Source organism: Lontra canadensis, unplaced genomic scaffold (assembly GCF_010015895.1).
Source record: "Lontra canadensis isolate GAN:19392208 unplaced genomic scaffold, GSC_riverotter_1.0 scaffold3, whole genome shotgun sequence".
Classification (NCBI taxonomy): Eukaryota; Metazoa; Chordata; class Mammalia; order Carnivora; family Mustelidae; genus Lontra; species Lontra canadensis.
The window spans coordinates 19,180,512-19,200,143 of record NW_022630997.1 but is presented as its reverse complement, the minus strand read 5'-3'; the positions used below and the strand labels follow the sequence as shown (position 1 = coordinate 19,200,143).

At 37.2% G+C, this 19,632-nt stretch overlaps 1 protein-coding gene across 1 annotated transcript in view; it reads right to left on the bottom strand.

Annotated features, from left to right (window-relative positions):
- Positions 1–19,632, bottom strand: part of HPSE2 (heparanase 2 (inactive)) — a 655,107-nt gene that overhangs the window by 162,729 nt on the left and 472,746 nt on the right. Inside the window, exon 7 of the mRNA XM_032882617.1 lies at positions 401–494. Coding sequence (XP_032738508.1) covers positions 401–494 — 94 coding nt within the window. The remainder of the gene's footprint in view (positions 1–400; positions 495–19,632) is intronic.

The window sequence follows — 19,632 nt, the reverse complement described above, 5'->3', positions numbered from 1 at the left end:
TATTTAACACAATTTAGAATAGTGTAAACATGGCCGATGCCCCAGACCAGAATTTCACTGAATAAATATAATCATTCCCTCCATAAACTAGCCCCATATAAACCCTTGCAAAAAGGAAATAAAGTAAATCTATCCTTCCCTTAAGAAACTCGTAATTTAGAAGCAAACTCTTATAAAATAGTTGTTATTAAAATAGAAAAGCTTTTAAACCCAGAAATGGCACATTCAAACAGTTCTCAATTTGAAAAACAATAAACAACAATCATCAGCTGTGAAAGGGAGCTCTGGACTATACTATTTTTCTGCCCTGGTTCCCACAGTGCTGATGTCCAGCTGGGACCCTGAGACCTTTTCATTGCTTACCCCCAAACTCACTCCTTCCCAGGGGACAATTACTCACTTTCTGAATTTTCCTAATCTGGTCAGAGAGTGTGTCTAACAGGCGAGTTTTCAGGAAGTCCATCACCTTGACCACCCGGCCATCAATGTAGCAACTGGAATAAAAATAAAGTAAGAATCAGGTAAAATTTCGAGCAGGAGACTATAAATACACTTCTCTAGCCAGAGGTCTCTGTCGCCTGAGGAAGCAGCCCAGAGTTCATCTGGGCTTTACATCCTAAAAAGTTTTGACCCTGGGTGCTTTTCAAACAAGTAATACAGTTTTTATCTTCTTCATTTCTACCTCCATTTGTGGCATATATGGTGATTTTTTTCAATCTTTGTCACATAAAACTGCATTGTTTGCTCTGTAGGAGCTGACAGGAATCTCTAATACAAATTAAGTAATGGGGGAAATGTTACTTTTTTTTCCCCCTAGGAAGAGTAATTTAACACCCATACCATACCACCCCTACCCCCACCTTAAACTAATAAAGATATGTGAGAGGTTTAGAAAGAATATTCAAACATTTTTTATGGGTTTCCACACCTTTTAATAAGGAAACAAATCCCAACCACAAAAATCTGATTTAGTGTAGTATAGTGAGTGGGTCTCAAAGGTTTCATCTCTAGCTCACCTAGTGGTCAACCTTCTCCGACCACCTCCAGAGTAAAGAAATGGATGAATGAATGAATGAATGAATGAACAAATAAATAAATAAATAAATAAATAAATCAGATAGATTAAATCTAGGTGCACTCTCTTAAAATAACAAGTTTTGCATTCACTGGGTATGGTGGTATGGGTTTTATTAGGTTGCTTAGGTGTAACATCAAGTTGTGCTGAAAATGTTGTGAACCTTTGACCAAAACAGGTCCATCCAGCTTTGTGAGGCCCTTTTTATGAATCTTTACTCTGAAGACTAAGCTGAGACTGGCCCAGGTTTAGGTGACCTTTATTATCTCAAACTTCCCCACTCCCATCTTTATAAAATTCTGAATTAAATCAATTGAATTAAAATAAATGCCTATGATTCCTGAGTGCCTTTTCCAGTGCACTCAGGTCTCCCCAGCTGATGGAATAGATAATGATAGATTATTTCATTTTTAATAAGCTACCAATCTATCAGTATGTATGATAGAACTATGTGAAAATTCTTTTTAATGTTAAATCCCCATACCAATAATGATGTAATAGAATGGTTAAAAAAACTTTTTAAAAATTTCATTTATTTATTTATTTAGTTGAGAGAGAGAGAGAAAGAGAGAAAGCAGTAGCATGAGGGGCAGAGGGAGAGGGAGAGAATCTCAAGGAGACTCCGAGCTGAGTGTGGGGCCCCATATAGAACTTGATCTCAGAACCCTGAGATCATGACCTGAACAGAAATCAAGTCAGATTCCCAACTGACTGGGCCACCCAGGAGTCCCTAAAAAAGATTTTTTTTAATTGCTTTAGCTGTAGTGAGTGTGGGACATGAGTTCCACCCACTCAGCCTTCCCCTTAGCCTCCTTCACCACCTCAGACATTTCCACAGAATCCAATGTTTAAATTACTGGTATGCTGGAAACAACATAGATTTTGGACGCAGAGATATCTGAGTTCAAATTCCAGATCAGTTATTTACTACCTATACGACTTTAGACAAGATATGTGGCCTCTGTGGGCCTCAGTTTTTTTTATTCTTTTTTATTTTTATTTTTTTAAAAGATTTTTTATTTATTTATTTGACAGACAAATCACAAGTAGGCAGAGAGGCAGGCAGAGAGAGAGGAGGAAGCAGGCTCCCCACTGAGCAGAGAGCCCGATGCGGGGCTCGATCCCAGGACCCTGGGATCATGACCTGAGCCGAAAGCAGAGGCTTTAACCCACTGAGCCACCCAGGTGCCCCTATTTTTTATTTTTAAAGAGAGAGAGAGAGTGCAGGGGAGCAGGATGGGGAGGGGCAGAGAGAGAATCTCAAATAGGCTCCATGGCCAGCATGGAGCCAGCTTAGGTTTTGATCACACAACTCCGGGATCATAACTTGAGCTGAAATCAAGAAATCAAGTGGTTAAGCCACTTAACCAACTGAGCCAGGTGCCTCTCTTCTTATTATTTTTTTTTTAAATTTATTTATTTGAGAGAGAGTCAGAGACAGGGGTGGGGGGGCGGCGACAGAGGGAGAGGAAGAGAGAGAATCTCCAGCAGAGTCTGCCGAGCATGGAGCCGGACACTCTATCTCACAATCCTGAGATCATGACCTGAGCAGAAATCAAGAGTTGGACGCTCAACCGACTGTGCCACCCAGGCACCTCTGTTGTCTTATTCTTAAAAGAGGTAACAGATCTACTTCTCGGGATTACTTGACAATAAAGCAGATAAACCTAAGTGTTGGGCACATAGTAGGCATTCAACAACTCTGTTCTCTTCTAATTTCATTTTCAGCTCATAAAGATGGGTTCATAAACAATAGGGTACTGATTGATTAAATTATGTGTTAGTATAGCATCCTAAAAGTAGAATTAATATATCAAAAGGTACATGATTTTGAAAATTTTGGTGGTTACTTATATTAGAGAATAAAACAAAATAATGACATGACCTTTTACTTCATTCCTGATACAGATGTTAGACTCAGATCCAATAAACATTTAGTATGTGCAATACACAGGGCTGAGCATGTCCATTACTTACCTCCCCAACCTCTTTCTATTAGTACTTCACTATTAGCATTTCTGACTTTTTTTTGAAAAATTGTGATTAAATAGCTTGCTACATGGAAGGTAGGTATATCTAAACATGGTAATGTTAAAATTAATAATTCATGCAATGCTAATCTAATATACACTGAAGGACAAGCATACTTGTTACTATGTTACATGACTACTAGGCACATGATAGAAATATACCCTAATTAATGTTCTTTTATGTTTTAATCAAATATATTATAGTTCCCTCTTTTCTTTTTGTTAGCTCCCAGTAGCTATTTTAAACATCAGAATTTATGAATTTTGCTGGCAACACATATAGTTTAATACTTACTGAGATAAAACGTCAGATGTACTTTTTCAATATGTAGGATTCCCCCTGAATATCCCCTATCCTACACTGCTTAGTTGAGGGAACTTTTGTTCCTTTACTCCCTTTTGTCTCTTTTCTCAAGTACTCAGAACTTGAAGTTAGAAAAGACTGGTACAGTTTCAGTTTTGTCACCTACCACCCATAAGATATTAGGTTTCCCTTTCTTTGAAGTTGGTTAAAAGAAGAACCTTAAACCCACAGTATTCAGAGAATTGTGTACTAGTCATATCAGGAAAAATTCTGGGGATAGATCCTGGCATGTAAAAGGTATTTAATAAGCAAATTTACCATCCAGATTATTTAAAGTGCCCATGGTGACAGCAACCTAGACTGAAAAGCCATTGATGAGGTGAGCAGAGGAACATCTGTCTGAAGGAAAGCATGTTCATTCACTGTAGATTTGGAATGAGGGAAGTATGGGGCAGCAAGAATAGACTGGATTCCCAGTAGGTGGGAAGCAGAGGGAGAAATGGGGAGAGCTGTGTTTCTATTGCAAAACTCTGGAATTTGAAAAGACCTTAATGGCCATATGGCAAAAAACCTTTGCCCCATATTATGATCTAAAGCATGTAAGCTTACTACAGTATGACTAAGAAGTGATTATCTAGGACAGAGAACCCATTCTCATATGAATTTGTACTGTTCCACGTACTACAGCTTGAATCCATGGAAACCTCTTCTAATGAGTCTAAAATTTACTCCCTCTTACTGTCCACTCAGTGGCTGTTTTCTTGGACCAAGAAATAGTCCAATTCCTCCTTCATGTGACACGTGGGGAGGAATTCCAATAAAAACTTTGACTTAAGTTTTTTAGAGCCTATTTTTGGCCCCACTTTTAACCTAACAGGCTGGATTCAATCATTCTCAGTTGGTCTCAGGCTATTTCTGTGGACTATGAATTAGTTTGGAGGAAGGGAGAGCTCCAGAGCTCCAGACAGGAAACCAGTGTGACAAGGTTATCTTACCTCAATAGTGCAGGCAAAAAGGGATCTGGGTCATAAAAAGAAGTAAAAGTGAGAGCCTGTGAAGGAAGAACCAATAAAATAAGGCTTCTATAGCGTATAAGAGAAAGAGGAAGGGAATCTCTGATGACCAGGAGCTTGTGAGAAAGGATATCTTGGAGAACAATGATACCCAGAACATGTAAGCTACTCAGACTAGGTTTTAGATTTGTCAAAGGAGATGAATGATTCTATTTGAGATACCAAGGGCACAGAGAACACCAAGGAGAAAGTATACAACAGGTAGTTGGAGATATGAGAGGGAGGTACAGATAAAAGTTGAGACAGAAAAAGAGATGGGTCTTCAGCTTATTAGTAATGAATGATGCCATGACTATAGACAACCTCTCCGAGAAGATAGGAGAACTTAACAGAGATGTCAAAGACCTTCTAAAATGCTTGTCAATTATGGCCCTGGACATTGCCTCTACATTCGACTCAGCTAAGAGTCCTTTCTTTCCTCACTCTTTTTAATAATCTCAGTTTGAGCCAAGTTTACATTTGGACATCAAAGGAATCCCCATACCATACCCCATATCAGCAACTTCATCTGCAATCTTGAATCCACATATATATCATACAATGGAAACATGAACCTTGGTCCCCCAGAATTTAGTATCACTTTTAAGAGAGGGGCCAATTTAACCATAGATGTGAATCTGATAATACCTAAGCCTTTTTCTTGCGTACCCTTGGATAATTAGCTTACAACACTTACCCTTCATAAATGTGACACTTCAAAGAAAACATTCAAGGTTGGTAATCTGTCATTATTTGAAAAATTCCTGCCTGATACAGACATTTAGTTCTCTGATAGTGACTGCCTGTGGTAAGGGACCCATTATATCATTTAGATTTGGACACGAAGGAGGTGGGGTAGTCTGCCATAACCATTTGGAAAGAATAAATCATTAAAAATGATGAAGATACTGATTTTTAACTAAGATTGAGTAAAAGGAAACAGGACTGGAATGCAGCTGACTGTCCAGTGATCTTGGGGCAACTCTCTTTTGTCTTTGTCACTAGGAAGATAAAGATGATTTTTAAACATTAATCAATCTCTCTGGAGAGTTAATTACTTTAGTAATGGCTACAAAGTGTTGGAAGACCAAATAAATGAGAGAAGAGGGTAAGGATTGAGAGGAAAAAAAAAAAAAAGAAAGACGAGAGAGAGAAGGCAAATTCATCGATTGGAGGTGCTTTGGCATCTTCCACATAAACCCTGGCAGAACACTTATACTGACACTTTTAGGTAAATCAAAATCTTCCTCCCAACTCTCTTGAAATTTTAGCATCTCTGAGGATCAGACCACAAGTGGCTAAGTTGTTCAACTAAAAGCTAAAGCCAAGAGAGGCTGTGTAGAAATAACATTTCTGGGAACTATTACAAATGCAATGAGGTTGAAACCTTTGTGTGTGGACAAATAGCCTGTCTGGCTCAATACCAGCAACCATTACTCCTGCCTCTGCTGGCCTCCAGATTGGCAGGTCATATCAAGCACACATCTGGGGAGGTGGCAAACATGGCAGAGTATACAAAGTAACTAAAACCTTTTACCAGTTCCCTCACCAACTCTCTTGCCCTCCTTAATGTTTATTGCTAGTGTAATACCTTTCATCTTATTTAAAATTGTGCCCTTTGTTTATTATAAAAGAAATAAGTGCTCATTATAGACAAATTAGAAAATGCATGTAAACAAAATTAAAATATGAAAATGAAAAATCACCAATAAACTCAACACCTAGAGAAACCCACTGTTAACATTTTGCTGTGTATCCGCTCAGAGATTTTCGTAGTAAATGCACATAAAATTTCCCATAATTAGTTATTTTTACAAAAACTTACTCTAGATCCTATTCCACTAGTATATAAACTTAAAACTGTACCAGCTAAGATTCCCAAGCCCATTCCACTCGGATACTGACAAGAGACATTAGAGACTCCAGGTCAAATCATCTTACTCTTATTTTAAGTCCATTTTGACCATCTGGGATCCTCTGCCAGGGTCAGGTCTCATCTCCTTTCTCTCTCTGCCTGCCAGGTTTTAGCCCTGATCTTCCTACTCCCCCTTCTCCAGTGCCCGAGATTCAGTCTTCAGGATTGTACTACAATTAGCTACTTAGGCCCATTAGCCTCTTAAAACATTTAATGAGGAGAATTTGTTGGCTCCAGCGACAGCTGGTTTTGTTTACCTGGCTCTCTACTTTAAAAGGAAAAACCTTTGCCCCTTATTATCTGACCCCTTCTTTTATTTCAGGTAATTGGGTTAGTGCTGGCTTCCCAATGCTCAGGAATTTCCGGACCTATTTTGCTGCCTGCTGCTTTCAGGGAGGAGGGGCAGTTTGCTCAGAATTCTAACACCCAGCCTGCTGGCTGGGCAGGTAATTCCATAAAACTGGGGCCTTCCCCACTGAAGGGGGAGAAACTTGGATAACCATTAGAACAACCCTGTTGACCTATAAAACCTATTCTGACACCTTGAAGCCAAAATCTCTGGAGAGGCAGACCTGACTCTCTCTAAAGCTTTATACCTTGCATTTGCCCCTCCTCCAAAGGCCCTCACGGTGGCTCCTGCAGAGCACATTGTTCTTCACACTTGCCTTTAGGTTTTCTTCCTGAGGCTTCCTTTTTCTTGATCTTCTCTGCAATGGGTCAACCTTCTTATCTCCTGTTCTGAACAACTTTGGGCAGGTAAAGCTTAGATGAAATGAACAGTTGTAAACTTTTAAAAAAGATCCTACAGAATATAGATGTTTCTTTAGCTTTCTTAAACCAGTTCCTATAAATCCATACAGGAGTCACCCAGCTAACTAAAGGACTCAGGAATTATAAAGTTTTGTACTCTGGAAAAATGTTATCATTGAAAAATAGTACAAGTGAAGGTCAAGGTTGCAGGCAATCCCACAGATATATAATGGGTGCTCAAAAAATATATTTAATAAAAGTGTGTGTGCCTGAATAAGCTAACACACAATGAGCCAAAGGGTGGTCCTGGGGCGCAACTGCTGTCCTAAGGGCCCCATTTATTTGACCTTTTCTTTCCTAATTCCTTGCACATGTTGGGTTCCAAGCCTGGAGCCCGGGTCATTCTCCCCCATGAACCCAGTATATGTGCAGACACAATGTTTTGGCAGAGGCTCAAACAGCTGGCCCTTGATCCTAGCAGCTTTGAGGTGAGCTCTATGGGAAGCAGGGAAGGAGAGGTGTAGGAAAGCCATCTGCAGCTCCAGCCCCCAGAGGAGGCTCTGAGGACAGCACCTCTGGGACTTTTCAGAATAGTAGCAGGTAATGGCATCAAAAGTGTGGGCAGGAGCAGATCCATGTGTTTGAGTACTTAAACTTAAACAATTTGTGTGGCCATCTTTGAGATAAAGAAGTCAAAAAAGTCAAAAGTACAGAATTAGGTGCAAAAGGAAATATTCATTTAGAGTGACCAAATAAATCACAACAGAAAGTAAGAGAATCACTTTTTTTTTTTTTCTGAGCGCTCTTTCAAGATTTACCAGAAATGCTTACAAAGCAATGCCTCCTGATAGCAACCTTCCCTACCCCTTGCCACCTAGAACATCCTAAAACTATCACCATCTCCCAGCACTCACAGGAGCCAAGGCTCAAAGCTTCAGTCATTAGCTTCATGGCCAATTAACTGTGGGCCATCGGTAGTAAGAATGGCAGGATCTAAGTTACCAGAATCTAACCATCTATGTGCAGTACTTTTTTAACTCAATGTTTGTAAATTGGGAGCATCCTACACAGTTACCTCATCCTTCCCTGGCCTCTTTTCATATAATTGTCATTGTTTGTAGCAGAATAGCACAACCAACTTAACTATAAATTAAGTTAGTACATTATTAACTAGGAGACCATAGAAAGAAGAAAGAAGAAGGAAGGAACCTTATATGTATTAAGTTCCTTATTTGCTAGATATTTTACATACGGTTATCTCATTTAACCTTCAAGAACACTCCCTGTTTTACAGGTCACAAACTCCGGCTCACAGAGATAGAGTAGGAAACCTGAGATCTTACATGTACTAAGTAACAGATACCAAACAATCTTCCCTCTCTACCAGTTTCTTCATCTATCCTGTAATTCAGTACAATCACTTTCCAGCCATCTTTAGTCTTGCCTCCCTCAACCATCGTGACCAATTAAACAATACTGAGCTAAATTCAAATTTCTCTAGAAAACAAAACATTACAACAAAATAAAAACAAAACAAAAAACAATAACAAAAGCAAAACCTTGGGTGATAAGTAAAGGAATGGAGATGGTATAGCTTCACTTTGCAAAAATGTTTTTCAGAGTCTTACTGTTAGATGAAGAAAAGTAGCTCCATGGTCAAATAGGTTTAAGAGGTGCTGGGTTAAAACCAAGTTCTAATTCCTGCCATCATGGAATTGGTGGTATAAGAAGTAACCTTGTGTCACAGACAACTCAAAATCCGAGACAAAATATATAAAGCAACTGTTTGAAGGAATTAGACGCAACCAACTCAGGCTGTGAATCTTTGAGAGAAGGGGGGCATGTGAGGTGAGCCCCACACTCACCTGGGTTTGCACTCCTCGGTAGGGTAGAGACAATTTACTGACCACCAAAATTTTGTTTTCTTCTTCTACAGTGCAGAGCTATTTGTCAAGAAGCAGCTGCCCATCCAGAACCTATTATTTCTCTGCCACTGTCAGAGGAGAGGGGCCTAAAAGACTAATAGGGCCAAAGCAATGTGAGCAGAAGTAATACATCACTTCAGGGTTGAAGTTGATGGAGATGTGTATCACTTCTGGGCAGAAATTAAGAAGCCATATCTCGCATATAATCTCTTTTCCTATTGCCAGATGAATGGAAAGTCTCCAAGAAAAGTCACAAGATGGAAATAGCCTGGGTCCTGAAATGACCCATCTATCAGGTATATCAGCATTGGACATGACATTAGTGAGAAACAAACTTCTAGTGTTTACAGCACCGAGATCTGGGGGGGGGGGGGTATTTACTAAAGCAATTAGAGTTATATTTACTAATGCAAAGTATTAGTTACAACAAAATCAATCTTTTTCATCAGCAGTTCATAATAAAGAGGGGTCCATTGAAAGAAAATGGTCCCTCATATGAAAATAAAAGAATAACCTGAAGAATCCTAGCTAAATTTTAGTCTGAATTGACTGGGTGACTGTCAACAAGGGGCCGAATTCTAACTATGCGAGTACAGTTATTCTTCTGTATCTAGGTGAACTGAGCCCAGGGTGAAAACAATGACCAGGGCAATTACTAATGACTGAGGACTTGGAATCTAGGGCTTTGGAAGGGAAGTTAATTACTAAAGGTCACATATCAGTAGGTGGCAGCCTTTTAACTTTACATTCAGTATTTTCCCTTAGGCTTCTGAGGGGAAAATCTGAGTTTTCATTCTGAGGGACAATTAGCTTGATGTGGATGTATTTAGGCATTCATACCATGAACAAAATCACATGTCCTCACTTGTATCGCATATGCAGGGAAGCCAGAGGTTCAGCTCTACTTTGCATGAAGTTGCTTATTTCCAGACACCCAGTGTTCATAAATGTGTGCGCGTGTGCGCACATGCGCGCGCACCCCCCCAAACTGCTTCTCTAGCTATACCCGCCAATCTCGTATATATTTTAGTTCCTGAGTCTTTTATTCTCAGCAAATTCAGTGCCAGAGCTATCCTCCTTGAAATTACTCACTGTGTAGAATATTATACCTAGAGAAAATCTTATATCAACACAATTTTTTTCATGACCACTGCCACTTCCATATTTAAAATGAAAGGCTGGCTCTCGCCATATAAAGTCTCTTTAAAGAGACTATTTACCATGAATATATGTCATTGTACACACATGCATATGTGTATATATGTATTAAGAGAGACAAAGAGGTCAAGAGGGAGAGAGATACCCATCTATTAGTTAGATTTCAGGAATGTGGCAAAATAAAATTAGTTTTTGTTTTGCATGGAATGTGAATTGAGCCCCCAAGGAAACCATTTCCGGTAGGTTATTTTAAATTTAAATATTTGCATTATTGTATATGTTGAGTATCAGTAATATTCAAAAATAAAATTGTAATTTTCCCTTAAACAATTTATTTTCAATTGCTATATTCTTTTGATTCATAATTCTTAAACATAACAATTCTGTAATAAAAATGCACAGTCACTTCAAAACTTTAATAAGATAACAAAAAGTAAAAATAAGTTTAATAATCAAACCAAATCCCAATACATCTCTTTTATCAACATTCAGAGAAAATCATTGCAGACAAGTCTGTACGTGTCTACACATGTATAACAAAAATACTGATATTAATTTTAGAGCAATGTTATCATGTTATTCTGTTTTGTTAATAAAATAGGCAAAATTTAATGGTATTTAAATGTAATAGAAGTTAAAGTAAATGTAAGAAGTTAAAGTAAAATAAGCAATTATGAATATTACATACTAGTCCCTTAAAATGTTTTTATGAAAAACTTAAAAAGAGAAGGGTATTACTACTATGGCTCTACAACTTTGACAACCACATCAGCTAGTGTTGCAATTTTTGCTTCAACCATCAAACCTAATTTAGGAAACCCAAGAAGAGAGGTAAACTCTATTGCAGGCATTCCTCTTTTACCTTTCTGTTTTTCTTTCTTCTGACTCGATGTTCCAGGTTTTCATATTTTATTAGTTCTTTTCTTTTTAGAAAACTTATTTTAGCCATTCTTTTAGGTAGGTCTTCTGCCAACAAAGTTCTTGTTTTTCCTTCATCTCAAAATGTCTTGATTTCCTTTTTACTACTGAAGGAACTTTTTCCTGGATATAGAATGCTGGGTAGAAAAATGGTCCTGCAGATCCCTGAGACTCTGTTCATTATTTTATTTTTTCCAGTCTATTTTCCCTCTACTGTTCACACTGGGTAATTTCTATTATTCTATCTTCAAGTTCACTGATTTTTAGAAATCTCTCTCCTTCATTCTGCTGTTGAACACACCACACCCACTGAGCTTTAATTTCATTTTTTGTATTTTCATTTCTATTTGGTTATTCTTCATATCTTTTATTTCTTTGTTAGGATTTCTTCTTTGCTGAGTCTATTTTTTCATTTGTTTCAAGAAATTTGTAATTGCTCATTGAAATATTTTTATGACAGCTGATTTAAAATCCTCAGATAATTTGAACATCTCTGTTATCTCTGTTATCTCTTGCTTATCTTTTCTCATTCAAGTTGATATTTTCTGGTTCTTGATGGACAAGTGATTTTTTTACCTAACATCTGGGTATTTGTGGTCTTGTGTTATAAGACTTTGGATCTTATTTAAGTCTTGTTTGGTTGGCCTCCTCAGATACCTCTCTGGCAGGGTAAGTAGGGAACACTGCCTCATCACTGTCACATATGGGTGGAGGTCCGTGTTCCCCACTTGATCTCCATGGACACTCAGGGAATAGGGGAACTCATTATTGGTAGTTGGGTATAGGAGTTCCCATTCCCCACTAGGCATGCACTGATATCTACCCTAACTTTAAGGGGTAAGAGTGCTTCCTTACTGCTCCTCAACATGGCCTCCACTGACATGAGTAGGAGAGTAGTATTATTACTGCTGAGTGGTGGTGAAAATCCTGGCTCTTCCCCCAAAAGGAAAAGATGTGTCCTTCCTGAGGACTGGAGGTGGGAGTCCAGGCCCCCCATTTTGTTTCCACTAACACTGAGTGGGGATGGTAGAGAGAGTCTTCATTATGAACTAGCATTAAGTGCAAGTCCCAGCACTCCCCATTAGGCCTTTACTGATTGTACCCCAGTAGGGGCATTGAGATACTTTTTTCTAGCCTGGGCAGGGTGAAAGTCTCAGGTACCCATTTGACCTTTGTTGGCAGAGGTTGGAGTGAGGGTGGTACACAGCTTTTTCTGTGGTGCTTGACTAGAGTATGGTGGTTGTTGTCTAAGATTTTTCTGTTTTGCTAGACTCTTCCTTTCCTGGCCTCTTGCATAGGGAGAGCTGGCCTTGGAGCATTTTTTTGTTTGTATTTTTTGGTACTTCTGGGTTGTCAACTTCTCTAGAACCAAATCTGGGATCTATGAAAAACACACACACACACACACACACACACACACACACACACACACACCACAAACCAGGGAGTTCACCACTGTGTTGTTCCCTGACTCCCATTCTCTTATTCTCTCCACCTTTCAGTATTTTTCCACATTTGTTATACGAATAATAGCTAGAGCTTTTAGTTCTACCTAAATAAAGGAATAAGTAAAAGTATGTATACTCCATCTGTCTGGAATTAAAATTTCTATATCTTTTTTAACTGTAATCCCAGCAATTTTAATTTTAATCTTAATCCTAAAATATAAAAATAGGTAAATTTATTTTATACATTTACAACTAATCCTTTTACCACCATTTCTCCATTATGATTCCATTTTTGTTTGTCTGCTTCATCTTCAAGTTAATTTTTCAACAAATTCTTCTGTATAACTAATTTTTTCCTAAGCTTCTGTATGCTTGAAAATTTCATTCTACTGCCTTTACAAGTTGGGCATATATAGTTGGCTAATATGAGTCTCAAAATAAATGAGATACCTCAAATATCAAATTGTCAGTCTTAAGTATCTCTGACTACATTAAACGTTATAACCAGAAGATAGTTAATTCTGATTATTTAGGAAAAATGCTTAGACATTACTTTCCCAAACACAATAAAACACCCTCTTCCATTTTAGCTGAATGTCCTTTAAATCAAATAGGGAAATGATAAGGATGCTGATGACAGTGTAAAACTAACAGTTATGCTTAGTATGCATCCTGCATTATATGCGTTTATAACACTCACAAAATATTATGAGATTATTTGTTCAATAAACACTTACAGAGCTTATACTGTATGTTAGCTATATTCTAGATTCTTGGTAGAATCTATTAGTGTTCATGTTTTACATATGGAGAGACTGAATCTCAGAAAAGTTGAATACCTTGCTAATAAATGGCACAGGCCAATATTTGAAGTCAGATCTCTATCATGTTTAATCACAACACATACTTGATTTCTACCTGAGTAAATATGATAAATCACATCAATACCATGAAATAAAATATTCAGAATATATAATTATGTGATTTGTAACTGATAGATGATTTGATTAGATTTATTGAGCAAACAGAAATTTTTAAAGTCATAATTTCAAGGTAAAATGTCACATACCTTTCTACAAATAGATGATTCCTTACCATCCTTCCCTTTAAAAATTTTTCAAAAAAATTGAAATTTTTATCATACCTTAAAATGTCCTATTTTGTCCTTTCAAATCTCCTACAAATTCACTTTGTTTATTACACCAAAAAAGGGACTGGGAATCAGGCAAAGCATTAGCATGTTGTCTCCTCTGTGATTAAAGGAGCTTTTGTTCAAACAGGAAGAAAAAGCAAGCTAACTACAAAGAATTTTAGGTAGAAGAACAGCCCCCTTTGAAATAATTGTTTTAAAGTGTTAATCAAAAGTTAATTAAGACAGAAATAAAAAGCAAATACATTCTGTTTCTTTTCTCCTTGAGAGACATAATGATAGTTTGATTTCTAAATTAAGAATAGTAAAATGTCTTTTAATATATTCTGGTTACATGCTTTGGGCAATTGCAGTAGAAAGAAGTATATCAAGAAGAGAAGAACAGGAAAATAGGGGGAAAGAGGTTATTTCCCTTTCAGGGATCTTTTGCCCCAACTCAAATCACCCTCCTGGCCTCTCTGCTTTACCTCTGCACAGCCCACCAAGCCTCACCACTCAACAACTAGCCACACAAACACCCTTCCAGACATCTGTTTTTTAATTGGTGTATTTTATTTCATACTTGAAATGATCATTGCTGTAGTTGGGATTAATATTTACTATGTAAGTATTTTCTATTCCTTGCATTTTTTCTTTTGTTTTTGTTTGTTTGGTCCCCTCTTTTTCAGGCTTTAACATTGTATATCATTGCATTTTATCTCCTCTCAGCATGAAATGAACGTCTTTCTAGAGTTTCCAATATATATTTTAAACTAATCTAAACATACCTTCAAATAAGAATATATCCTTTACATATAGTATAAATACCATATAACATTATACTCAACTTTCTTTCCTGTCTCATGTGATACTGCTGTCATTCATTTCACTTATCCATATGCTTTAATTACCTAATACATTGTTGCTATTATTACTTTAAACAGATATCTTAACTCAATTAAAAATAAGAAAAATAAAAGATTTTATTTACCTTCATTTATTCCTTCCTTGACACTTTTCCTTTACGTGAATTCCTGAGCTATATTATGTTTCTTCTCCCTAAAATACTTCTTTCAATGTTTCTTGCAGGGCAAATCTGCTGGTGATGAATTCCCTTAGTTTTTGTTCATCTGAGAAAACCTTTATTTCCCCTTCACATTTCAAGGATATTTTGCTGGATATAGAACTCCATGTTGGTGAGTTTTTCTTTCAACTAATATCACTAAATTCTCTTCATGCTTGCATGGTTTCTTGCTGAGACTTCCTATCTTCGTTCATATTGCTTCATATAACTGTACTTCATATCCTTGTCCTGTATGGTAAAATGTAGTTTTCCCCTGGCTTCTTTCAAGTTTTTCTCTTTTCCTTTGGGCTTCCTGAAGTTTGAATATGATATTCTTAGATGTAGCTTTCTTAGTATTTATCGTACTTGATATTCTCTGAGCTTTCTGGATCTGTGGTTTTGTGTTTGTCATTAATTTTGGCAAGTTTTCAGCCATTATTATTCCAATATTTGAATTACTTCAGTCATTATTATTTCATTATTCTTCCGTTACATCTTTCTTCTTCTTCAGGTATACGAGAATATGTATGTTACACAGTTTCAACGTGTTCTTTTTTTCCCCCCAATTCTTCATTTAGTTTGGGAAATTTCTTTTGACTTAATCTTAAACTCACTGATTCTTTAGACATGTCCAGTCTACTTATGAGCACATCAAAGTCATTCATTTCTGTTACAATGTTTTTGATTTCCAGTATTTTGATTCTTTTGTAGAGTTTCCATTTCTCTGCTGACATTACTCATCTATTTTGCATGTTAAATACTTTTTCCATTATATCCTTAACATATTAATCATAGTTATTTTAAAATTCCTATCTAATAATTACAATACATATCTGGGTCTAGTTCTGATGTTTGCTTTGTTTGTTCAGGTTATGTTTTTTTCTTGTCCTTTAGTAAACTTTGTAATTTTTTGTTAAAATTCAACAGATTGAAATGGTCATGGGATCAGAGATAAACAGACCCTTAGTGTGAGGATTTGTGTTAGAAGTTGGACTGATTCACTTTTGCTGTATTTGTAGATACCAGAGGCTTCAAATTCCTTCTAATGTTCTTGTTTATGCATCCTTTCTTGACTTCAGGCTTCCCTAATTACTCCCCCTCAGAGAGACTCTGTGTCTTGCAGCTCTTTCAGCTATAACTCACTGTTTTTATACTGGAACCCCGTTGATGAGGTGGCTAGGTACAGAGGAAAGGAGTATTCCCTAACTTTATGAGTATATCTTAATCTTTTAGTGGGTCTATATCTCTGGGTAATAAACTTCATGATTTTTTCCCCAGTGGTATAGCTTCTTCACCCATAGGTGAGACAGAAAGGCTAAAGGAGATTAGAACAAAAATCCCTTCCCCAGATCGGACAAGGCTCTGGTTACATCCTTCCCCTTGAGAGCTGGCTTTTGTTACAGAGAGAATGCTCTGGTCGTATTCGACAATGATTACTCTTACCCTCTCCCTACCAGAACTACTAGAAAATTCTGGACTCCACAAAAGTATGTGGGGGTGAGGGAGGGTATTCGTGGGAGGGATGAAGGGTTGATACTGCAGCCTCCACTCTCAGGCCAGTCCAAACTAAGTCTCTAGCAATTCATCAAATTAACCTAAAGTGTTCCTATAGGTTTATGGCTTTAGTATTTTCTGTTCTAGGTAAGCATATTTTGGTGACTCCCTGAATTCACCTGGATTTCCAGAATTCAGGATAGTGTAGTTTGCCCTACAATCTTAATTCTCTGATAGGCCCAAGAAAGTCATTCACTTTCGAACTGTTCAGCTCTTTCTTGCTGAATGAATGCAAGTTAAAACCTCTAAGATCTTTGTATGCTGGGGCTAAAACCAGAAGTCTACTACAAACATTCTTATTTTATAGGTCAGCACTGATTTTTTGGCAGTATTAGCATCAAGGATGATGTTGAGAAATAGACCTCTCTGTACTTTGTACTGTTAATTCGTGTATTAATGTGATCAATTAGTTATGTCTGCCATGGTAATGAGAGTAAGGAATGAAGCCATGTATGCCACATATTTGCCATTTTTGACCAAAATGATTTCTAAGGCCCTTTCTAGATTTAAGGATCAAGGCAAAGAGTGGAATAATACTGGTGTCCCCTCAATACATATGAGAATCCTATTTGCTAATATTAATGATACTGCATTTGTGTATGATGTTGTATAACAGAAGTGTACAGGGATATATCCAATATATGAGTAAACCAAAACAAAATAACTTGCCCAAAGGTCCCGTGTAAGCTTCCTAATTGAATTCGATTTTCCACACCCTCATTTATGTATGAGATTGAGAAATTACCGTTGTTTTGCACCACCTCAGGCCCTATGCTATGCCTTTTCCTTAATGTGGATTTTGCATCCATGCCTTTGAAAGAATAGATAGACAAAAAGTGTCTATATTGTGTGTGTGTATAAAACAGCATCCATGTCCAAGTCAACATGGTTGACTTACTATGAGGACCTATCAGAAAAATTTATTTCAAGGCTTAGTAATAGGAAAAGCATGTTTCTCATGAAAAATTAGTTTAGTTTTTGATTTATAGCCACTAAATTTTGTATTCTACTTTGCTTTGGCTACCTATGTGGAAGCATAGAATCATATTTGTAGTCCATCACTAACAAGAGAATAAGACCAGCTGATACACATTTTAGAGTGCTAATCTTTCCTGCTGATTTATTATTCTTCTAACCTTATTTTCCATTTACTATTATTTCCTCATTTATTTATTTTTATCATTTTCCTATTGGACAGAAAAGTGACCAGAAGAAGAGGAGTGAAAAAAGAAGAGACAGTCAGTAATTCATAAACTATGTATTTAGTCCTCTAAAGCAAAGACCCTTTGTCTTATTTCCTACTTTATTTCTTTTCTACAAAGTCCATCTTTTATCAAGTATTTGGAAAAGCTTTAGGAAGTCCTACTCTCTTATCAAGTTTAAAAAAGCTCTTTTCTTTGTCAGGTCAAATGTTTTATTTGATATAATATAGTTTGAGGTTGAATCATGAATCCATTAACCTTTAGTTTGTTGTAAATGGATTTCCCCTTCTTAGAATTTTTTTTGACATTTTTATGTTTTCCTGGGGCTAGAATTGGCTGTCATAAGTGGCCCCATGAGTTGGTAAGGATTATATTAATATAATCAGATATTTCCAGAATATTTTTTCCCCAAGATCACAGAATAATTCACAGGAAATTTAAAGGATTTTTTTTTTTTTGCTTTTGTTTAGGTGTGCAAAGACCTTTCTTTTTAAAAATTTTTATTTATGTTTTTAAATTTCTTTTCAGTCTTCCAGAATTCATTGTTTATGCACCACACCCAGTGCACCATGCAATACGTGCCCTCCACAATACCTACCACCAGGCTCACCCAACCTCCCACCCCCCTCCCCTCCAAAACCCTCAGTTAGTTCCTCAGAGTCCATAGTCTCTTATGGTGTGTCTCCCCTTAAAGGCTCTTTCTGAATGAGAACAAGGCAGTTTTGCTGTCTTCTTTCACTATAAAGAAGGCAGTCCAGAGCTTCACTGCAAGACAGTCAGTCAGGTTGTGTGTGGAGTGTATATGTGAGGGGAGGGTGGGGGGTGGGGATAGAGGGTTGTAGCTTGGTAGAGAAGTGGAGACAGATTTAAGATTATGGGGAGACTGACAGTCCTGCATAGTACACGAAAGCCTATAGCTTTGCCAAGGGGCCTGCAAATTTTTTTCTGTGAAAAGACAAGTAATTAGTAATTTAGGTCTTGGGGGCATATGGTCTTTGTTGTAACTTCTTGACTCTACTTTTGCAATGCAAAAGCAGCCACAGACAATTCATAAATTGATAAGTATAACAGTGTTTCAATAAAACTTTATTTATGGATACAAAATTTGAATTTCATAAAATGTTCACACATCACAAAATATTCTTTTGATTTTTTTCAACCATTTATAAATGCAAATAACATTTTGTAAGGCTTGCTGGCCATACAATAACCCAAGATGGGTTGGATTTGGCCTGTAGGCCACAGGCTGCTAGTCCCCACCACCCTAAACAATTAAAATTCTCAGACACTAAAACACTACCAGTTAACCCTTTGGACTAAGCATTATCTGCCACATTTCCCACAGCTGATTTACAATCACCATTGGGAGGGCTACCATTCATATTTCTGGTACCTATCTATAATGATTTTCACCCTTAAGTATATGAATCACCATTGTACAAAGTTTGTTAACTGTAGATTCTGTGGCCCTGGGTAAAGCCCTTGAATCAACATTTTAATCATCAACCCAGATAATATGATTTGTGAGTAGATCCAAACTTCATGAATCATTGGATCACTATAAATTATTAGATACTTTACTTATATAAAACATACAAACAGGGATGCATGGGTCCTCAATTGGTTAAGCAGTCAACTCTTGATTTTGGCTCAGGTCATGATATTGGGGTCCTAAGATCCAGCCCAGCATGGGGTTCTGCATTCAGCAGGGAGTCTGCCTGAGGATTCTCTCTCTCCCTCACAAATAAATTAATAATTCTTAAAAAAAAAAAAAGCTGCCCTAGGTCCCTATTGATAAACAGCAAGTGCTCAAAGTAAGGCCAAGCAGAAAAGAAGGTGCTAAAAATATACCTGGCCTTCCAACACTGGTTTCCAATTGCTGTATAAAGCTCCAGATCTCTCTCTTTTACTCTTCCTACTCTAAATAGCTTTCTTTTCTGTGAACTCTTCTAAGCTACTGTGTCTACTATAATTTATAGCAATATAAAGTCTTGAATCCAGAAACAATTCTGGGCCATATAGCTCACTGTAATAAAAACTGACTTCATAAAAATGTCATTTGGAATTCTAAGTAAATGCACATGACTGAGTGGATGCTAGGAATCCCCA